Source organism: Fistularia commersonii, chromosome 26 (assembly GCF_037954325.1).
Source record: "Fistularia commersonii isolate RoL2024-O1a breed Wild chromosome 26, RoL_Fcom_v1.0, whole genome shotgun sequence".
Lineage (NCBI taxonomy): Eukaryota > Metazoa > Chordata > Actinopteri > Syngnathiformes > Fistulariidae > Fistularia > Fistularia commersonii.
In genome coordinates, this window is record NC_141309.1 from 3,745,450 (window position 1) to 3,764,455 (window position 19,006).

At 40.1% G+C, this 19,006-nt stretch overlaps 1 protein-coding gene across 1 annotated transcript in view; it reads right to left on the reverse strand.

Moving 5' to 3' along the window:
• The window catches only part of grid2 (glutamate receptor, ionotropic, delta 2), a 498,322-nt gene that overhangs the window by 121,691 nt on the left and 357,625 nt on the right, over positions 1-19,006 (reverse strand). The window contains exons 9-10 of the mRNA XM_086174064.1: positions 10,680-10,781; positions 1,517-1,714 (exon numbers count right to left, since the gene is read on the reverse strand). Coding sequence (XP_086030190.1) covers positions 1,517-1,714; positions 10,680-10,781 — 300 coding nt within the window. The remainder of the gene's footprint in view (positions 1-1,516; positions 1,715-10,679; positions 10,782-19,006) is intronic.

Here is a 19,006-nt window from a genome sequence, read left to right on the forward strand (position 1 = left end):
TACACAGAGGAAATGCATTATTATGTGAAACCATTTAAAACGCTCTAGATTACAAATGTAAGAGTGAATCTTGGAAGAAGATGTGCAGCAGGTTAACAAGATTCAAGGAGGAGTCAAAAGCTTCTCCGCAGACACATGCGGTGATGACCGTGTCCAGATACACACAGAAACACAGACCGACTCACACACACTCCCAGCAGAATTAATTGTACCGCCTCCATGCAGTACTCAAGCTGTGCTTCAAATTTTGCCGTCTAGCATCCAGGCATCAAGCCGCAGTCAGAATATGACAGCAAATGACACACAATAATAAAAAGGAAGCTTAGAAATCCAACTATAATGCGTCTCAAATGCTCATCATCTCACTCACTTTTGTGTTGAGCACCTATTATTCGAGCCCATTTCATCGGCGTGCCGCATTCCCTTTCCGGGATGTATCATATATTTTGGTGCAGAAGAAGTAAATGGGGTTCAGGAAAAGGAGGAGGCGTTGTTATTTGTTGCCGATAGACAAAAACAAGTTGATGATTTCAGGGATCAAGACCCAGAGGGCTGGGAAACAAAGGTATCTTCAGTAAATGGAGATGTGTAATGCAATGTTTAGCAGACCAATGCGGCTCCGTCGGTATATGGATAGTAGAAAGCCTGACAGACGCTGCCGCGTACTTTAGGTCATCAAAAAGTAAGCAGGGCTATTATTGTAAAAGCATAATACTACAAAAGCATTGGTGTAACGTAATTATTATTTCGGCTGCTCTCTTCAGGGGTCGCCACAGGGAATCGTCTGCATTCGTCCGGCCTTATTCTCAGCATCCTGTTCTCTCACACCAACTCATTTCATATCCTCCTTTATATACGTAATAAAATAATAATGAGAATAACAAGTATTATCATTATGTGCATTATTAATTCATAATGTCTGTGCAATAATCCAGATCGTGCATTATATATACATATACTTGTAAATATACTGATGCGTATTTTTATATCCTTTTCTTTTTATTTTTAAATTAAGTTTTACCATTGTTTTCTTTTCATCGCGATGACGATTTTTTTTTTTTACCCGTACTGTGCGAATAGGAGCCGCCGCAACAAAGAGCAATTTCCCCCTTGGGGATCAATACACTAACTTCTGATTCTGATTTGCACAGAATCAGGAGGAAGTTCAACGACACTTCAGGGGAGTGAGAGCTAAAATTCGACAGAAAGAAACAAGTAGAAACGGGAAAGAGTATGAAAGCTGGAATGATTCTTTTCTGTGATTTTTAGCTCATGCTGCATTAGGGTTACGTGTCTCTTCTTCTCTAAAATCAATTCCCAATAAATCAAAACCAACCAACACGTGATGGTGCCAAAATGAGCACGATCTAGCATAAACGATACAAGCGGCATGTGACAGTTAGCCTCGTATACTTGCATAAAATATCATACGAAATGTGTACGTTCTGGTTGACATCCGGTCATATTTATTTTTCAGATTGTTTGTGCGCTTGAAGGCAACTTATCCCCTGCTCACCTTGAAGACCAGTTCACGCATCAGTCCATTCCACTGACCATCGGGCTGCAGGCTGCCATATTTGTTGTCCGGAGCGGTATAGATTTCATACTTAAAGCCCAAGTAGTTGGAGAGAGCATCCAGTACGTCAATGGAGAAGCCGTGGTATTTCATGGGTTTGCCCAGAACGTTCTCGGACACCATAACAAACGGGTCCTCCTAGAAAGCAGAAATAAGTCAGAGTGTTAAGAGAGTTTGTCAGACAGTCAACTCTTGCAAGCATTAAATCCCTCACCATTACATCACTGAAAGCCAACAGCGACAAAATCAAAATTATTTCAATGTAGCGTAGCAATTAGCGCTGAAACTGTTGACTTCGGTGCTTTACTTGCGCGGTCAACTAACATCGTCATTCGTAAAACAGACTTAAGAGCTGCGACGGCCAGTTTTAAAAAGGTTTCCGTTGCTTTTGGAGTCACGGGGAGGTTATTTTCTCGGGTGAGAAACGAGAAAACGTACAAAATTTGAATGGATGCGTGTCTGTCGCCGTCTACAATTCACGGTATTAAAGCAAACAGAGCCGTAGATCCTCGTTTGCACGGAGCTTTCGATCGCAAATTATCTCTTAGCAACTGTGAGCAAAGAATTATGTGATTTAATTACGTTTAATTAACTGGATAAATCAGGCAATCTCGTCAAGTAAGTACACAGATGTTGGGGTATCTGTAACACGCCGGGCATTTTTAATAATATGATGTTATAATCTAACGGGGATCTGCGGTTATTGGACCGATATTGCGGTCAAACCGCTAGAAGCCATCTTTAGCGGACCAAACTGGCATGATTGCGTGTGTTTTTTTTTAATTTTTCCAAACTATTTTGAAATACCAAGTTAACATTTTATAGCCAAGTCAAATCACATCGCTCATACGGATGGTTTGCATTCTTAGTCGCTAATTTCTAAATCCCCTCGGGGCGGGGGAGATGCTTGTTTATCAATATCTCCATGGCGTCTAAAGGGCAGCTGTCTGTTGAGGTTAAATACATTGAACACTGGTGACATTTTATGGAATAAAGTGACGCAGCTGGAGGAAAACAATGCATTTTGACCAGGCGAATAACCAACGCTACGAGATATACATATGTGCAGAGGCTCGGGACGGAGGAGGCGGTTTAAACTTTTTGTTTTTTGCACACTGTCTCTATCAGCCTTTTTTTATTTTTCTTTAATGAATCCCTATTGATGAATGAAATGTATTAGGTCAATATGTCTGACAGATTTATGGAGGGCCAGAGTGTGTTATTGAGTGAATTCTGGCTGCACATGAAGCATGCACACACACACACACACACACACACACACACACACACGTGCACGCACGTACACCGTGCTACGCATTAACTTGGTGGTTTCTAATCCTTGCTAGCTGCTGCTGTTCAATAAGCTATTAGGCAGTGAGTGGACACGCATGCCAAGTCCCTCTCACACTACAAGCATCCAGCAAGGAGGGCAGGGACACCCACGAACACACACACACACACACACACACACACACCCTACATTGTAAACAAGCACATACTCTCCTTATGCGGGTTAAGCTTACTCCCCAGGTAAATCTAAATGATGCCATTGCAGAAAATATAAATAAGTGCATGTTGACCAAGTGTGCCTGTGCTCTATGTCGGGAGGTTTCGCCTGCAAAGTATTTGAGTTTGTTTCCACATCTGATTATCACTTCAATAACATTAGGGGCTCAGCCTCACACCCCCCTCTCAATAACTTTCCATAATTTTTCCGCGGCCCTCGACCCCGAGGTTTCCCTCCCACCTCATCTCAAACGTCTTCGTCAGCGGCCCAAGTCCTGATAAAAAAAACGCTCCCGATCCGGGCGTCGCGCACGTTTACCTTCAGCTCAGGATCATCCTGTCTTTGCCACCGGGCCCCTCATGCCGCCGGACCAAGTTTCTCGATTATTCCCCGCAACGACCCTTTCCTGCTGCAATGTTACCGCATAGAACTTTTCGAGCCTCCTAAATTCCACCGCAGCATGTTTGTGTCAAAAATGAGTTCAAACATGTCCATTAGTTGGTCTAGTTTTGGGCTGCGAGGCTCAACCGAGTCCCAAACTGAAATGCTGTAGTGATAAATTGACTTGTGAGATGCTTCTTTGTGACATTAATCTGTCTCCCTCTCTATTTTTCCCTGTTTTTTGTCGTTATTTTGCAACATTCTGTTCTTTCCCGCTACACAACAAATGTGATATATACCATCTGGCGTCTTTCCACACCGCGCTGTTTTCAGCGTCCCTCGACCACTTCGTCAGGGTAGTTGGTACCGTGTGCAGTTCTCGTGTCATGTTCCTTTCTCTTGTGTGGCATCATTTTATATCTTTATGATTATTTTGAAAATTTTTTAATAATCATGATGGGCCCTAACAAAGCAAGCTGTAAGGCAAGTGGTGAACCCACAATGAAGATGCTTCCTATGGAAATAATATACATAATAAATAATATAAATAAATAAAATATAAAAATATGAATAAAATAATATAAATAATATAAATATAAATAATATACATAAAAATATAATGCACGATATAATATATATATATATTTATATTGCTTTATATTTATTTCTATTTATATTGCTCAAAAAATTAAAGGAAACACCAAAATAACACATCCTAGATCTGAATGAATAAAAACATTCATATTAAATTCTTTGTTCTTTGCATAGTTGAATGTGCTGACAACAAAATCACAAATCACAAATCAAAAATTATCAACGGAAATCAAATGTATTTATGGATTTGGAGACAATCTCAAAATGAAAGTGGAAAAACACACTATAGGCTGATCCAACGTTGATGTAACGTCATCAAAACAAGTCAAAATGAATCAGCGTTGCTTCCTAAGTGGACAGTTTGATTTCACAGAAATGGGAATTAAATTGAATTACACTTGGAATTATATTGTGTTAAGTGTTCCCTTTATTTTTTTGAGCAGCATAAGTGTGTATATATATATATCTTTCTAGTAGAGTTTGGCAGCTACTTTGTGTCGTCCCATCTTGGCTCTTTTTGGACTCTTATTTGCCATCCAGAGGCCAACGAATTGTTCAGAGTTGCCGCCACTTTGTGTTGGAACATCCATTTGTGCAGGTCAGTAGAATGTTAGGATTTCTAGTCCTTGCATGATGTGTATGCGTTGACTGCATTAAAATTTGCAATCAAACAATCATTCAAAATGAGCTAATCTAGATTAATGCATTCATTTTGACCTTGTATTGTGTGTGAGTGTAGAAGAAAAAGATATATCAATCTTTACCGAGTCCCGAACTGAAATGCTGTAATGATAAATTGACTTGTAAGCTGCTTCCTTGTGACATTAATCTGCCTCCCTTTCCCTTTTCTCTTGTTTTTTTTTTTTTTGGTTATTTTGCAGTATTCTGTTCTTTCCTGCTACACACCAAATGTGATATATACTATTTGGCGCCTTTCCACACCGCAGTGTTTTCATCTTTCCTGAAACATATGCCTCGGATAACTTGTCTCTCTCCACCCATCCATCCATCACATCCATTAAAGTTACAATTCCTCCCAGTTGTCACCCTTGAAATACTGTATCACATCCCTCAACACCAGCCCTGCTTCCTATACACACCCTCCTTGTTTTTCTGATGCTGTTTTGATCTCTAATTCACATCATACCTCCACTTCGCTCCGTCCTCTACCATCATTCATGTTCTTTCCTGTATCCAAAATGGCCGAGAGTAGGACACAAGGGCGCCGAGTCGCCGCGGTGATTGGGTGCGACAAAGACGTGGCGACGAAAAGTAATTCTCTCCCACCCCCCAAAAAAAAAAACAACCCTGAGAAATAGCATCGACGGAAACATTACAGATGTGTCGGAGAAATAGCGAGAAAAATTCACGGCGGATTGCAGAGCGTAATGGAAACAGCATGTATTTTGCATCGGGGTTGGAAGCCTCTGGTACCCTTTTTTCTTTTCCACAGTTGCGCTATTAACACAAAGTGCAGGGCTGTCAGGTTCCGTTAACTTTGCATTTGGCTTTTTCAATTTAATTAACAAGTAACCGAACCCCTTCAGTATTTAAAAGGTACATAACATAGGAAACTTCCCTTTTAGTCAGATGTGATCCAAAGGTGCAGAGTTGGGCTTTGCATGATAATGGATGTGATCACTATGAACAGAGGGTGCATAGAAATAAAATGGTTCCAGACGTCCCGTTTTTTTAATCGTGGCTTGAGCTGATAACTGTTTGCTGGTTCGAAATTATGTTGATAAAGACGCGCTAAGCAGAAATGTACATTCATTCACTCTTTCCGTTTCACATTTTTATCCTTGTTGGTCGCAGCCCATTCGCATCCTGCTTATTTTTGTTTATTTTGGTCATCGCTATTGTCACTCTGTTTATGTTTCCATCATTGTCCTTGTCGTTTCGATTGCCTGTTCTGATCCTTCCATTCAGTTGTTCATTCTCATCCTTGATGTTGTTTTTATTGTTGTTCACTCTGCTGTTTATTTATTTGTATTTTGCTGTCTTCTAATTGTCTCTCTATTCATATTTATTGATAGTATAACTGTTATGCTGCTTTGACAAAATGTCACAAAATCATATTATATCTTACCTCAGATCCACATAAAATTCAAAATATTGAATTCAACTGACTACATATTCTAGCCAGACTTCCTGAAGAAAGATCCCTTTTGAATAAGTGAATGAGCTCCGAGATCCGGATTGTCATTAAAAAAAAAAAGCAGTAAAAGAACGGTTTAAAATGTCATTTAAAATGTGTTTGGTGAAAAATTTGATTCCATTTATGCAAAATTGAACAGAAAGCTTCCGGACCATCCCGTGCACGGCTCCCATCACACCGGCAGGAGTTCAACCTTCCAACTATAGCTTGTTATCAGGACTAAAATAATGTTTTTGTCTGTTTCAGCATTCACTACCGGAAACATCAGTCACTCTACATGCGTACGCTTTATTTCTTTAAAAAATTGGTAACGCAATAAACTCAGTTTCCATGCGATTACCATGATGAAATACATGGAACCACCACTAAAGTGGTACATGGCACCAAGTATTCAGTCTTATCTGCTGAAAAGAGAAACCTTAATTTATATTTCTGTAACAAAGATGTCAAGGTGTCAAGTAGATAAAGTCACGCCAGAATTCGACCCTGAGGGGACTTTAGACGACATCACGCGCCGTCACCTTTACAAGTACGGGGCGGCGGGGAGACCTCCGGGACGTGTATTGCCTCCGGCAAGGGATGCCATTGAATTTGGAGGTAAAAAAGGAAACAATCAGAAATAGCCGAGGATTCGACCGTGACGATAAATGCGACTAATTCAGGCAACAACGGGTCCAGATAAGACGTTCTTCGAAAACGGGGTGTCTCATTTTAGTCCGGGGGCCACGTACGGCCCAAGGACCAGTAAAATCATTACCTAGAAGTAACACCAAGTCCAAATTTTTCCTGTGTTTTAGTGTAAAGGAGGTAAACAGGTAAATTATAAAAATCTTTATATGTAATGAACTGTTCCTCTAAAAAAAAAAAAAAAAAAAAACATGACGAATTTTATTAAATTGATATTTAATTAAATATTAATTTAATAAAATCACATTAATATTAAATATAGTAATTTTAAAAATGAATATTAAAAAAGACTTGATTAAATTACAGCCTAAAAATATTGTAGAGTTGAAAGAGAAAATCTTGTCACTGTGGGAAAATTTGCTACTAGAATTTATTAGAAAGTTGATTGTTAACATATATAAAAGGAGGTATAATGTTTACAAGGCTAATGGTGGCTATTCTGGTTATTAATTTAATCTTTTTAATTTTGCCGTTTTTTTTGTTTTTTTTTTTGCTGTCGTTTTTGTGGTTCTTGTAGAAATACGAAATGAAAAGATCGTTTTAAGAATGTCACAAAATGTTTTTTTCCATCAAAAAATCATTTAGTTTTCCAATTTTTAAGCCAAAAAATACATTGCAAAATACATTAAACCCAATGTATAGAACCCTCAGATTCATGTGAGGAACAAACGCACCATTTGATTTCAGGCTGGGGGCCACAAAATATTGTTCTGAGGGCCACGAGTCTGAGACCCTTGTTCTAAAACAAACTCAAAACAAGAGCTAGGTTCTTATTGACGGCCTCTTTTTTTTTTTAAATATGAGCCCCCTCTGGTAAAAATTGTCAGATTAAAGTGTTCATTGCAAATGTATCAATTTAGTGCAGAAATGTGACCAAATATGTGGAGCTAAAAAGAGCAGACAAAGTTTTTGCACCGCAGCTGCTCCTTAGTAACATCCATTTAATCAATATTGCACCTACTAGTCAATAGAATTGATATAGAGTTATTTGCCCTAATTGTGGTTTGGTCTTATCCCTGATTAAAAAATCAATACCTATTCAACAGCCCGGGTGATTAAATAGAATTAACACATCCTTTCGCAGGCCTCTGTGAATGTGTGTGTTCATGCTTCAGCTGTTTTGTTCATCAGGTCACGCGGCAAGAGCTGCTTCGCTCTACGACACCGATTTCCAGATAGAGACCAATTACATGGGAAAAAAACCCAAAACAAACAAACCAAATCCTTAAAACGAAACAAAACAAAAAAGGGAAACATCGATCTGTTCAAAATGTCCCCTTTAGCCTTCGGAGACCTTCGTGAGATCAGGCCCTCGAGCCATTTTCACATGGAGGAAATGAAAAAAAAAAAAAAAACATCAGGTCACACCAGGGAGGAATTTCTCATGGTTCCCATTTATTGTAGATTTCAACCCCCCGCCAACCTTATTAAGCTGCGAACACATGAACGTGCACCTTCGCGCGATGATGAAAAAATGGGGCGATATTCAAGAACACAATCCACATTACTCCCCCCCCCCCCCCCAAAAAAAAAAAAAAAAAGACAGGAAAGGACCGACAGAAATATGTCTCACAATATCTTTTTCTCCTCTGCCTCTTACTTCAAAAGGCAGGATATGAAGAATTTACAGCATTGAATCTTTAAGCACTCGTGGGGATGAAGTCAAATCAATGCTGCGGGCGAGACAGATAGAGAGCCGGAGTCTCGCTAGCACCGCGACTCCGACGGTGTCGTCTGTCTGGCTATCAAATGTGAAATAGGAAGCTAATTAAATCATGATAGCTTGGTCCATTAGTTAGTCCAGCATATTACGAGCTGTAACAGCATGCGTGTTTCACCTCGTGGGCCTTATTTTGACAATCTAAAAATGCAACGGTTTGGCGAGAACAGCAGTTTTTTTTTTTTTTTTTATTAATCGGGGGGGGGGACAAAGCGCGTTCGGTGTTATTTTTTTTGAAATGCAAAAAATTCACCGTCCTTAGATTAAGGGGTCGAGTTTTGGGGGAAATATCCGGATAAATCAGTCAGAAGCAGCTGCGTCAAACCGCGCCGCCGACTTTGCACTGCAGTGATGTGAGAAGCTTTTGTGTGGAGGATATTCTGGGCGCTAATAAAGAGCAAACAATTATATAAAGGTTATTTGACTTGCATACTTAATAAAAAAGCAAAATTGGCTAAATTAACCTTTAGTGACTAAATTAAGATCAATCTCATTTTTCAACTCTGAATAATGAGGTGTTCATGATGGCTTATCAGCTGCAGGCTCATCCTGCAGTTTATAATAATGCGGCAGGATTTTATTTATTCTTGATAAGCACCATCATTAATAATCACATCTGTATTAGCATGTTGATCGGGAGTAGGGGAGTGAAAAATAAATATCATTAAGAATAGATTGCTCTGTGAAGATGGAGAAAATTAACTTAGCGAAAGCTACTTTCAGATTATTGTTCTATCTGCAAATATTAAATATTATGACATACTGTACTGTATATACCATCCACTTTGCATTGGCGATGTGCGAGTTGTGAACGAACCGTTCAAAACGCGAGTCATATTACTGACTCACTCTTTCAAAAACTCATCCCTGCTATTGCTCGCTTAGCTAACGGCAAATAAGAGAAGACGATGTGCCGCTATTGAATGGCTGCTATTCTGGCAGCATTTGTATAAATATATCAAGTAAATAAATGTGTTAGACCTGTGGAAAGAGCAACATTTGTTGCTTCTAGTTTCAACTCCTGTACCCTCCTACCTCCTGGGTATGAGGTGTGAACGAAGATTCACAGAGTGCTCACATTAGCGCTCCCCGGTCACAAAACGAACAATTCACTCAGTAAGTCAATGAACGAATCACTCAGGAGCTCAGAGTAGCCTTCCCCGGTCACAAAATGAACAACTCACTTAGTAACTCCATGCATGAATCATTCAGTAGCTGAGAACAGCCCTCCCTGACTGCAAAACGAACGGCTCACTCGGTAACTCAGAGTGGCTGCCCTACTCAGAAAATAGTTGAGTCAAATGACTCAGTCAAATGACTAAAAAAAAAATCTCTTTCGTGAGTGACTCATATAAATCCGAGCCAATACGGAGAATCGAGTTTCCCATCACCGCCTTGCCCTGTGCATTCTGTCAATGTTTTAATGAAGTGAATGTGCAGGCCAGGAAAAAACTAAAAATGACACCTTAGTTTCTCATCTCACCACCTGCGCCCGTGTGGAAGAAACTAGTATTTTGCAAGATTCTTCTTTCTGTCGAAAGTTGTTGAGGGTAGTTCCAAGTCACGTCAGGCGTTTGGCGACAACAAACAAACGACTAGTCATTTGATCTGCTGTTTTGCCTCGGCTGTAAATTCCCCGCGTCAGTTAGAGTGGCGGCCGCGGCGACTGCAGCGGCTTAGCCGCCACCGAATTAGCCGGGGATTAAACTGAGTGACCCCTAACAAATTTGCCATGTACATTAACGCTGGCACTAATTCGGCGTGCACCTTCCCCGCGCATGGCGTCAATTACGGTGCAAAACCACCAAAAGTCCTGGTCTTCCTTAATGCCGGAGTCTTGACGAGTCATTGGAAATGATTCTGTCAGCTGGAACATCACGCAAAAATATCAACGTGAAATACTTCAAATCCTCCAGAGCACGCCGTCCAAGCTCAAACCACAGCCTCAGTTTTCATGACGATCATTCAGTTTTAAAATGATGCTGAAGGCAGAGAGAACATTTACCAGAGGTAATAAACAAAAGGAGAAGTTAACAAACGGGTAAACTCTACTCACCAGGACGGTGACGACTCGCAGAACCACTCCTCTCATGTTATTTTCTAATTTCCGGTCCGTCAAAGTGCCGTTCAGCCCGTGGAGCGGATCCCACGTCGCCAGCTGCACGCAGATAGAAACACAAGATCGTCAGAAATCAGGAAATATCGTGTACGGAAAACACACGGTCATGGGATTTATTATTTTCAGAAACCAATAGATTCGAGATTCAAAGCGTTTATTGTCACAATGCAGAAACGCGTAGTGGATTTTGATAGGTGCTAATACGAAAAATGTAAACATTATAAATATGATTATAGATATGAATATGAACGGTGCAATAGAACGGCGGTTGTTCCAATAAGACATTTGAGTGCAGCTCACAGGTCTAGGTATGATGACTTTTGATGTGGAAATCAAAAAAAGAGAAAAAAAAAGACAATTATTATTTGTAAAGATTATCCTGCGGTCATAGAAACCGATCCTTGCCGTCGTCCAGGGGACACACGTGGAGACAAACAACCCATCATCTCATCCAAACATCGTTCGACCGTCTGGGCGATTCAAGAACCGCCTCCATGTTTTTCTTGGAGGAAACCGGTGCGGACGAGAAAAGGGAAAACATGGAGACGCCACCAAGAAATGCTGGAATCCAACCAGCGACCTTCTAGCAGTGAGGTGGAAGCGCTAACCACTGCGCCACCGTAAAGGGAAAAATTAAATCCCGTGAATCACAAATCTGTCTACCGGCTGAATACGTTATCTTGCGTTGCCCTACTTTCATTTTTGACCTACTTTGCACGTACGCCATTTTTCTTTTTTAACATGAACTGACAAAGGTGTATCAATGGCTCACTTTGTACCTGAGGTTTCCGTGAACAATATTTAAGTATATCTTTTTCTCTTTTGTAAAATCCGAACGGATTCTGAAGACGGCGCAGAGGTACTGTTTGCTGAGAGGAAAAGAGCGGGTGGAGGATGAGGTACACGGCTTTCATTTTTGTGGATTTTTCCACCTAGTTCAATTCCTTTTCTCGTTCCCGTCTAAACAACACATGCAGTAAATGACTATCCTTTAGTTCAACTTTTATATCCCACATCAAACGGCTCCGAAAGGATGAATCACGAAAAGATTTTATGACGCAGATGCTCCAGTCGGAGACTTAAGAAAGCGCATCAACTGAACGGGATAAATGACATTTCATATTAATTAGATCGTGCAAAACTTAGCCGGACGAACCGCCGGGGATTAAACGGAAATAAAAATGTTTCTACGGATCACCTAACGATGATTTACGTGTTTTCACATCGCTACCATTTTCATTCATCTTTTTCATTTTTAACATCGCATCTCCCCGCCGGTCTTTCGAGTTCACCGCATTTTCTTCGACAATTATTTTATTCTTTCTTTATCATGAAAGCGACGCGCACACATCGTGTAATATTGTTCTCCGGTATTGTTCACGTCACCCTCCCGATGAAAAGCGTCGTCATCTCGCCATTACTCCCGCTCTTAAAGGACACGACAGCTGACCTTTGCCGAGCACTCCGGACCGCGTGCTTTATTATCCGTGCTGCAATTCTTTAGTCTCCTCTAATTGTATTGTGCTTGATCTTTACAAAGTTGTGTTTATTTCCGCCCGTGTTGCACGTCTGAAGGCTGCACCGGTCACAGGAGGAGCTCTAATTGAACCTTTGGAACGAGGGACGTTTTCTGCCTCCAGGTTATCGGCGACAAGCATTAAACAAAACCAGCGTGTTCTTGCCGACTCCCGTAAAAGAGACCGAAAAACAAGCGCACGTCGCCTATAGCTACTCACAGTTATTTTACTATATATTTATATTGTCTATTTTATACAGTTTTATATTTGTATTGTCCAGGACTACAGATGGAAACTAGCTATGAGCTACAATCTGGTACAAACATCTCTGCCTCTGTGCTTAATGTATTTGTACACTGTCCTAATAAACTTCTAAACAAACAAACAAACACACACTACGGTGTAAAATATTCATCTCGGAACTCGGATCTCGGCTTGTGTCCTGAAGAGAAAATACATTTTGGAAAACTCGCAAGTTGATGCACTCATAAGTCAAGATTCCACTGTACTGGAAGTCACAACTATCACAACAATAGCACTTTCAACTTGCAAAATATATATTTTATTGCCTGTTTATATATTGTATAGTTATTTTATTGCCTGTCTGTATATTTTATATACAGTATATTGTCTATTTTGTACAGTTTTATATTTGTATTGTCCAGGACTACAGATGGACATTAGCTATAAGCTACAATCTGGTACAAACATCTCTGCCTCTGTGCTTAATGTAATTGTACACTGTCCTAATAAACTTCTAAAGAAACAAACAAACTAATCTATTTAAATTTAACCTTTCATCACACGAAGGTGCGCAGCTATTCTGCCGCATCTACTCAGCTGGAATCCATCGTTGGAAGCCATGTTTTGTTTTGTTTTTTTCCCCAAAAAGGTAGCATCGAGTTCTTCATGGGTGTTTTTGTGAAGGAAGTTTGTCAATCATGCTGGTAAATCCCCAGTCTGGAATTCCCTGACATCTCACACAGACCTAGATTATAGTACATGCTGTCCCAGTTTCAGCCTGGAGAGGGAGGTGTGGAACTAGCCTGAGTCTGACACACTCTCTCTGTGTGTGTATGTATGTGTGTGTGTGTGTGTGTTTGCAACGCATCTTGCTCTATTTTGAATGCTCGTTCCTGTTTCCCCACAGATGAGCCAGCCTTTATCGATCTCATAAAGCTGAGTAACTACTTCAAACCCAAGGCTCAATGCAGCCTTCAATAACAGAGTGAATACATATGAATTCGCCAGTTGCATTTGCACCTGCAGCTCTGGCCCTGCAGGACATCGTACTCGAAGCAGAAACCTGCTTTATATAACCTGCAAAACGCTGAATCACAAGGGAAAAAAAAAAAAAAAACACAGAGTAAGAAAAACAGGAACAAAAACCTCACTGATGACATAGGACATGATGGAGAATCCAAGGCGAGGAGAGATGAAGATCAGACACAGCAGTGATTGATAGGCGATGAAAAGAGATGATAGGACAGGTCTTGGGAGAATAACTTACGGAGAAAACAGACGTCCCGAAAGTGGGGAGATTGTGAATGCTTATCATTGAGAAATAAGGGGGTGAAGCCAAATTGCAAATACACAGGCGTGGTGCAAAGAAAACAAACAAACAAAAAAAAAAAAAAACACCAACAAGCTCACGTCCATTTAAAAATGTTTAAATTGCAAGTTCTATGGAGTAGAGGTGAACTGTAGCAGACGTTTTAAATGACTTTACATAGCTGGGAGAAGTCTGACAGACACGGAGCTGTTAGGAAGCACTAAATGGCTCCTTATATTTACATTGTATATTACATTTAAAACGATCCTGCCTCCAACCGGAGCCACGGCTGCAGCCTTATTGCTCAGAAGAGGAAAAAAACCAAAGGAAAACAATAAAACATTCCAAAACAATATAACCGCAAACATTTTTCTAGCACCCGAGGCCTTCCATAACAATGTTTAAGCAATACACAGTGTGTCGAATAAAACAAACTGAAGAGGAAGAAACAGGGCAGCAAAGTAACATAGGATCAATGACTTATAGCTGGAAGAAAATATATGTATACATGAGGTAGCGTATGTTTGTTTTTGTTTTTTTTTTTGGTCTTGTTTTATTCCCCGTATAAAAACGGGCTCCCTCAGGTGCAGCCGGTGCAAGTATTGTAGAAACCGGAGCTTCATGGACACATTGTAAAAATATCAAATAAAACAAAATAAACAAATGTGGAAAAAAAAAACAACAGCAAAAATAACAAAAAACATGACAAAAAATGTTGATCGAATAAAAACCTGCAGACGGTAAGCGGCGAGCCTTGCGCCGTCCAAGGCTGCTCGCTGACGATCGTATTGTTCTGTTACATTGAAAAAGAAAGAAAAGGGGAAAGGCTTATTATTTATTTAAAGCTATGTGGTGGAAATCATTTAAACCCGAGGAATAGGGTTCAACGTGATCACTAGAACCGGAGTAAAGAGTCAAATCCCGTCAGAAGATCGAGGACATGCAGCGCTGCAGTGAATCCACCAGGTAGTCTGATATCTAAACATTAATATTGCTATATTTAATTTTATATCCCTTCAATTAGCTTCAGGTGAATGTTTTGGCTATCTGAAATTTTTATGTCACGAAATCGATTCCTGATATCGTTGTGTTTTTTTTTTTTTAACATTTGATATCCCGTAAGAGAATCCTCTTATTTTCGTCCCGTCTGCATAGCTGTCTGAGAAACGCGGCATTTCTGTTTCCGTCTCGGAGCGACCCGGGAATCCAACCGCGAACCACCTGAGCCGCGTCGCCCACTTTCTCCCCACAAACCAGCCCTGACTTTTTCGAGGCAGGAACGTCTCATTGATATCTGTCAACGGGACACGAGCGGCAGATATCGACTTAAAGTATCTCCGATCAGACTTGTTTCTCCGTTCCTTGAACCATCCCTGAACCATAAATTTGCATCCTGGCAGGGTAGATTATTCTGCTGAAATAGGTCATCGCTAGTAGGGTTTAACATTTCTATGAAACTTTGGTCTGAAAAAATATTTAAGGATGTTGTGCATTTCAAAGCGACATCCCTGCATATGTCAGGGCTCCACACTTCCCAGTGCGTGAGACTTTCGTTTGCTAGCTTGTCTTCTGTTTGTTCATGCCCGGCCGCTATTTTTGATTACTCCGAAGTCAAGCTCTGACGCTAAAATAGCAATTTAGGCGCTTTCGGTCGGTGGACCGTGTACAGAATCAGCACCCTGCTCGGTGGCTTCCAGGCCCCTGGGCCACAAATAGCAATGAATTATAATTTCTGTCAGGACCAGGTTCAGCTTTGTATGGACTCCAAGCAAATCCCTGGTCTGGGAGTTCTCACATCCTCGAGGCAGAACCTTTTTCTATTTATTTATTTGTTTATTTATCTATTTACTTATTGTGATTGCTAAAGAAAATTAGTGTCCCCTGGCAATTATTTGATTTTTTTTTTTTTTCAGGGAGCAGCCCCTTTTGTGAAGATTGATTATGACATTTTCTTAAGCTCCTAATTTATATGTTTCTTTTTTTCTCCCTATACATAGCTGGGTCTAAGTAATGCAAAAAATATTCATTTATTTCACAAAATTAAATACAAAATAGGCGTTGTGTAAAATGCCACCGCATCAAATGTAACCCTTCTTTAGAACAACATTATATGATGAGTTATTTCAATCTCTCTGAGCTTTAATTAGCTCGATTTATTTCTATTCCTCTCAGAAAACAATACTCGCAAGTTACGATCCATTACAGGCCGCTGTAAGTTCCGCCTGTATGTCTTGACATTGCTGTAATTTCTTTTTCCCGCAAAGCAATTAATATAAGCCGTAAAGTGTCCCGCACCATCTCTGTCTGATGCTATTACATATGGCCTATTCATTGGAGGCTTGCTTGAATTATTAATAACAATAACAAATGGAAGGGGGAGACAAGAAGAGGATGTGAGGACTGTGTACGTACTGTACGGGTATGTGTGTGTGTGTGTGTATGTTTGTGAGAGAGAGCGATAAAGAGACTCAAAACACACAAAAAGAGCCTATCTGAATATTACAGAAAAACCAGCGCCATCATATCATCTGAATATGAATGTTTCCACTCTGCATTTATATTGTTTAGACACGCTATGAGAGAAGCCGTGCACCTGTGTGGACATGCATATGATAGTCAGGTAAATGTTAGTGTGGAGTACCCCCATTGCCATTGCTTATCTCCACAGCACCCGATAAGGACTCACTTCCCCCTAACAGTATGAAATAAATGTGCATTTGTGGGAATGTGTGCGTGCGTATGCATATTAAGGAGGTGACTCATTGTGTCGCGACTGTTGCCATGGAGACTCGGGCTTCAAAACACACATTTTTTTAGCATCCGACAATCTGAGAATGCTTTTTTTTCTTGGAAATCATCAAAGACGTGAATTCTGTAAAGTAATACTGATAGCAGGTGTCCGTATATGAAACAAAAACATCGTTTTTGTGGAACACAGATACTCCTTCAAAATATAGTCGTTCAACAACAACAAGAGAAGGCGTTTGAAGCGATGAAATCTGAACATCTGCTTGGATGAATCGAAGAAATAATAGCACGCTGGATAATTAAGGCTATACCAGTAATGCTTACCAGTAATACACAAATAACGTCTGAAATATCAATTGTTTATATATATTTATTTGACAAATCTTTTTCAGTTGTTTGTGAATGCTTCCATAATGTTTCAAAGCTAGCTAAAAATATGATCAAACTAATATTATTTTTCCTTTTCCTCCAAAAGACTTGGGGCTCTTTTCTGCTCACATTGTGCGTAAATATGTCCGTCCGTCATCAAACGTTGTCAAATGTCAACGATCACATTCTTCCCATGTGTACTTCATGTTTACTGAGGCCGGTTGTTATGCAAAATGTCCACTAGAGGGCAAAGTTCCATCTCAGCCGCGCTGTCTTGAATTCTGATTTTTTCGTCGGTGGCAATTGAGCGAACCGCACGACATCGCCCCCACGACTTTGCTTGGTAGTGCGCAATTTGTTGCATTCGGCGAAAACATATAGAATTACGCATGCGGAGGATGTACCGAAGGGTGCGTTCGTAAGCCTGGTTCTCGTTGAGCATACATGCGCCTGTAAACAGAATATTTTGATTTAGCTTTAGCTATAGTCATCAAATCTAATTTCATTGCAACGGTGTCACCGAATTAACTCCAACAAAGTGCTCATTAAACTTTGTATTTGTGTGCAATTACTGCAAACATGGTAACCTAAAAAGGAGTTTGTGGTAATGGATGGCAGCGTGGCTTCATCAGCACAAAATGCGGCACCTGCTGCTCAAAAGGTGTCTAGAAAGTAGAGAGACACTCCAAAATCTCGAGGTGGCCTTAAACTTCGAGGTGTCTGATCAATTTAAATGTCGATAGAACTGGATAAAGGGATAATCTTCAGAATGGCTTCAAATGCACAGCTAAAAACAATCCGGAGCTCGTCTGAATTTTGGGCAAGTTGAGCAAATGAAAGCAAGAACTGTAGACTTTTCTTTGTGGTAACGCAAAAGAAGAGGTCATGTGGTTGAAATGAAGAATATTAAAGAATGATCACTTTGCAGTGCAGTTGTCTCAGGTTGCAGCGTATCGCACGTTTTGTGCTCACAGGAATGGCAGCGCTAACTCTGTATGCCATAACTTTCTTATTGCATGAGTTTGTACAGTGACATATAAAAAAAAAAAAAAAAAAAAAAATCTTGTTCTTTCTTTATTTAGGAGACACACTGCAAAAACAATACTTGAATATTCACATCATTTCCAATGTTCAACTTGGAATGGTCAGGAGTAATAATTATATATATACAGTATCTGTCTGATGCGAATAGACCATAAAACTGCTGAAAAATGTCAGTCAATGAGGAAATCCTGTCCCGCTCAAAAAAGAAAAGCAGTCAATAAATCTGTTAATGATAAAGGAGACTAGAATCATGAAAACAACAATTTTGTTGTACCCTGATCTTTTGAGTCTCATTCTATGCCATTAGAAACATCAGACTTAATGCAATGGCAATAAACAAAAGAATAAAAAGAACGATTGGAGTTGTAGTGGTTTAATGTGGTTCTCCGGGGAATCACCGTCGCAGCTACAAAAACAAACATATTGAGTGAAATTACGTGATATGATTTATGCACATCATTCCTACTCGGAGGCTGTCTCTGCTAGATGACAAGTGCATCTCCCAGCGGGACATTAAGCTATCATCTTGGCTTAATGTTAATTCCCCTTGTTTGTTACCCCATACAATATTTTGTTGCGCACTTTGTAACCGGAATGCTTTTGTTCATCTATACATGCAAAGACTTGTATCGTGATATAATGGCTGGATCAAGAATAGCTGAAAAGCCGAAAAGCACGGGGTGGACACAAATGACGGAAATCAGAGAAGCTTGATTTTGCAGATGATTTGCCTCTGGAGTCCAAAAACCAACATAACCGACAGGACGAGACTGAGAGGTGAGACAGGACGGACTGGCCGGTGTCACATTTATCAACCATCCAAAACCAGCTGGGATCGCAGTGAACGATTTAAGTCAAGGGGCCACAAACGAAAGGTAAAATCATAGCATAATTACGTGGACGTAACACTAAGTCCAAAATTATAAACATCTTTATGAACTGTTCCTTTCAAAGATATATGACAAACAACCTGAGATTCATTAAGAAAAGGAACACTATGCCTCAGTTGTGTCTTCTCAATTCTCATGCATTTT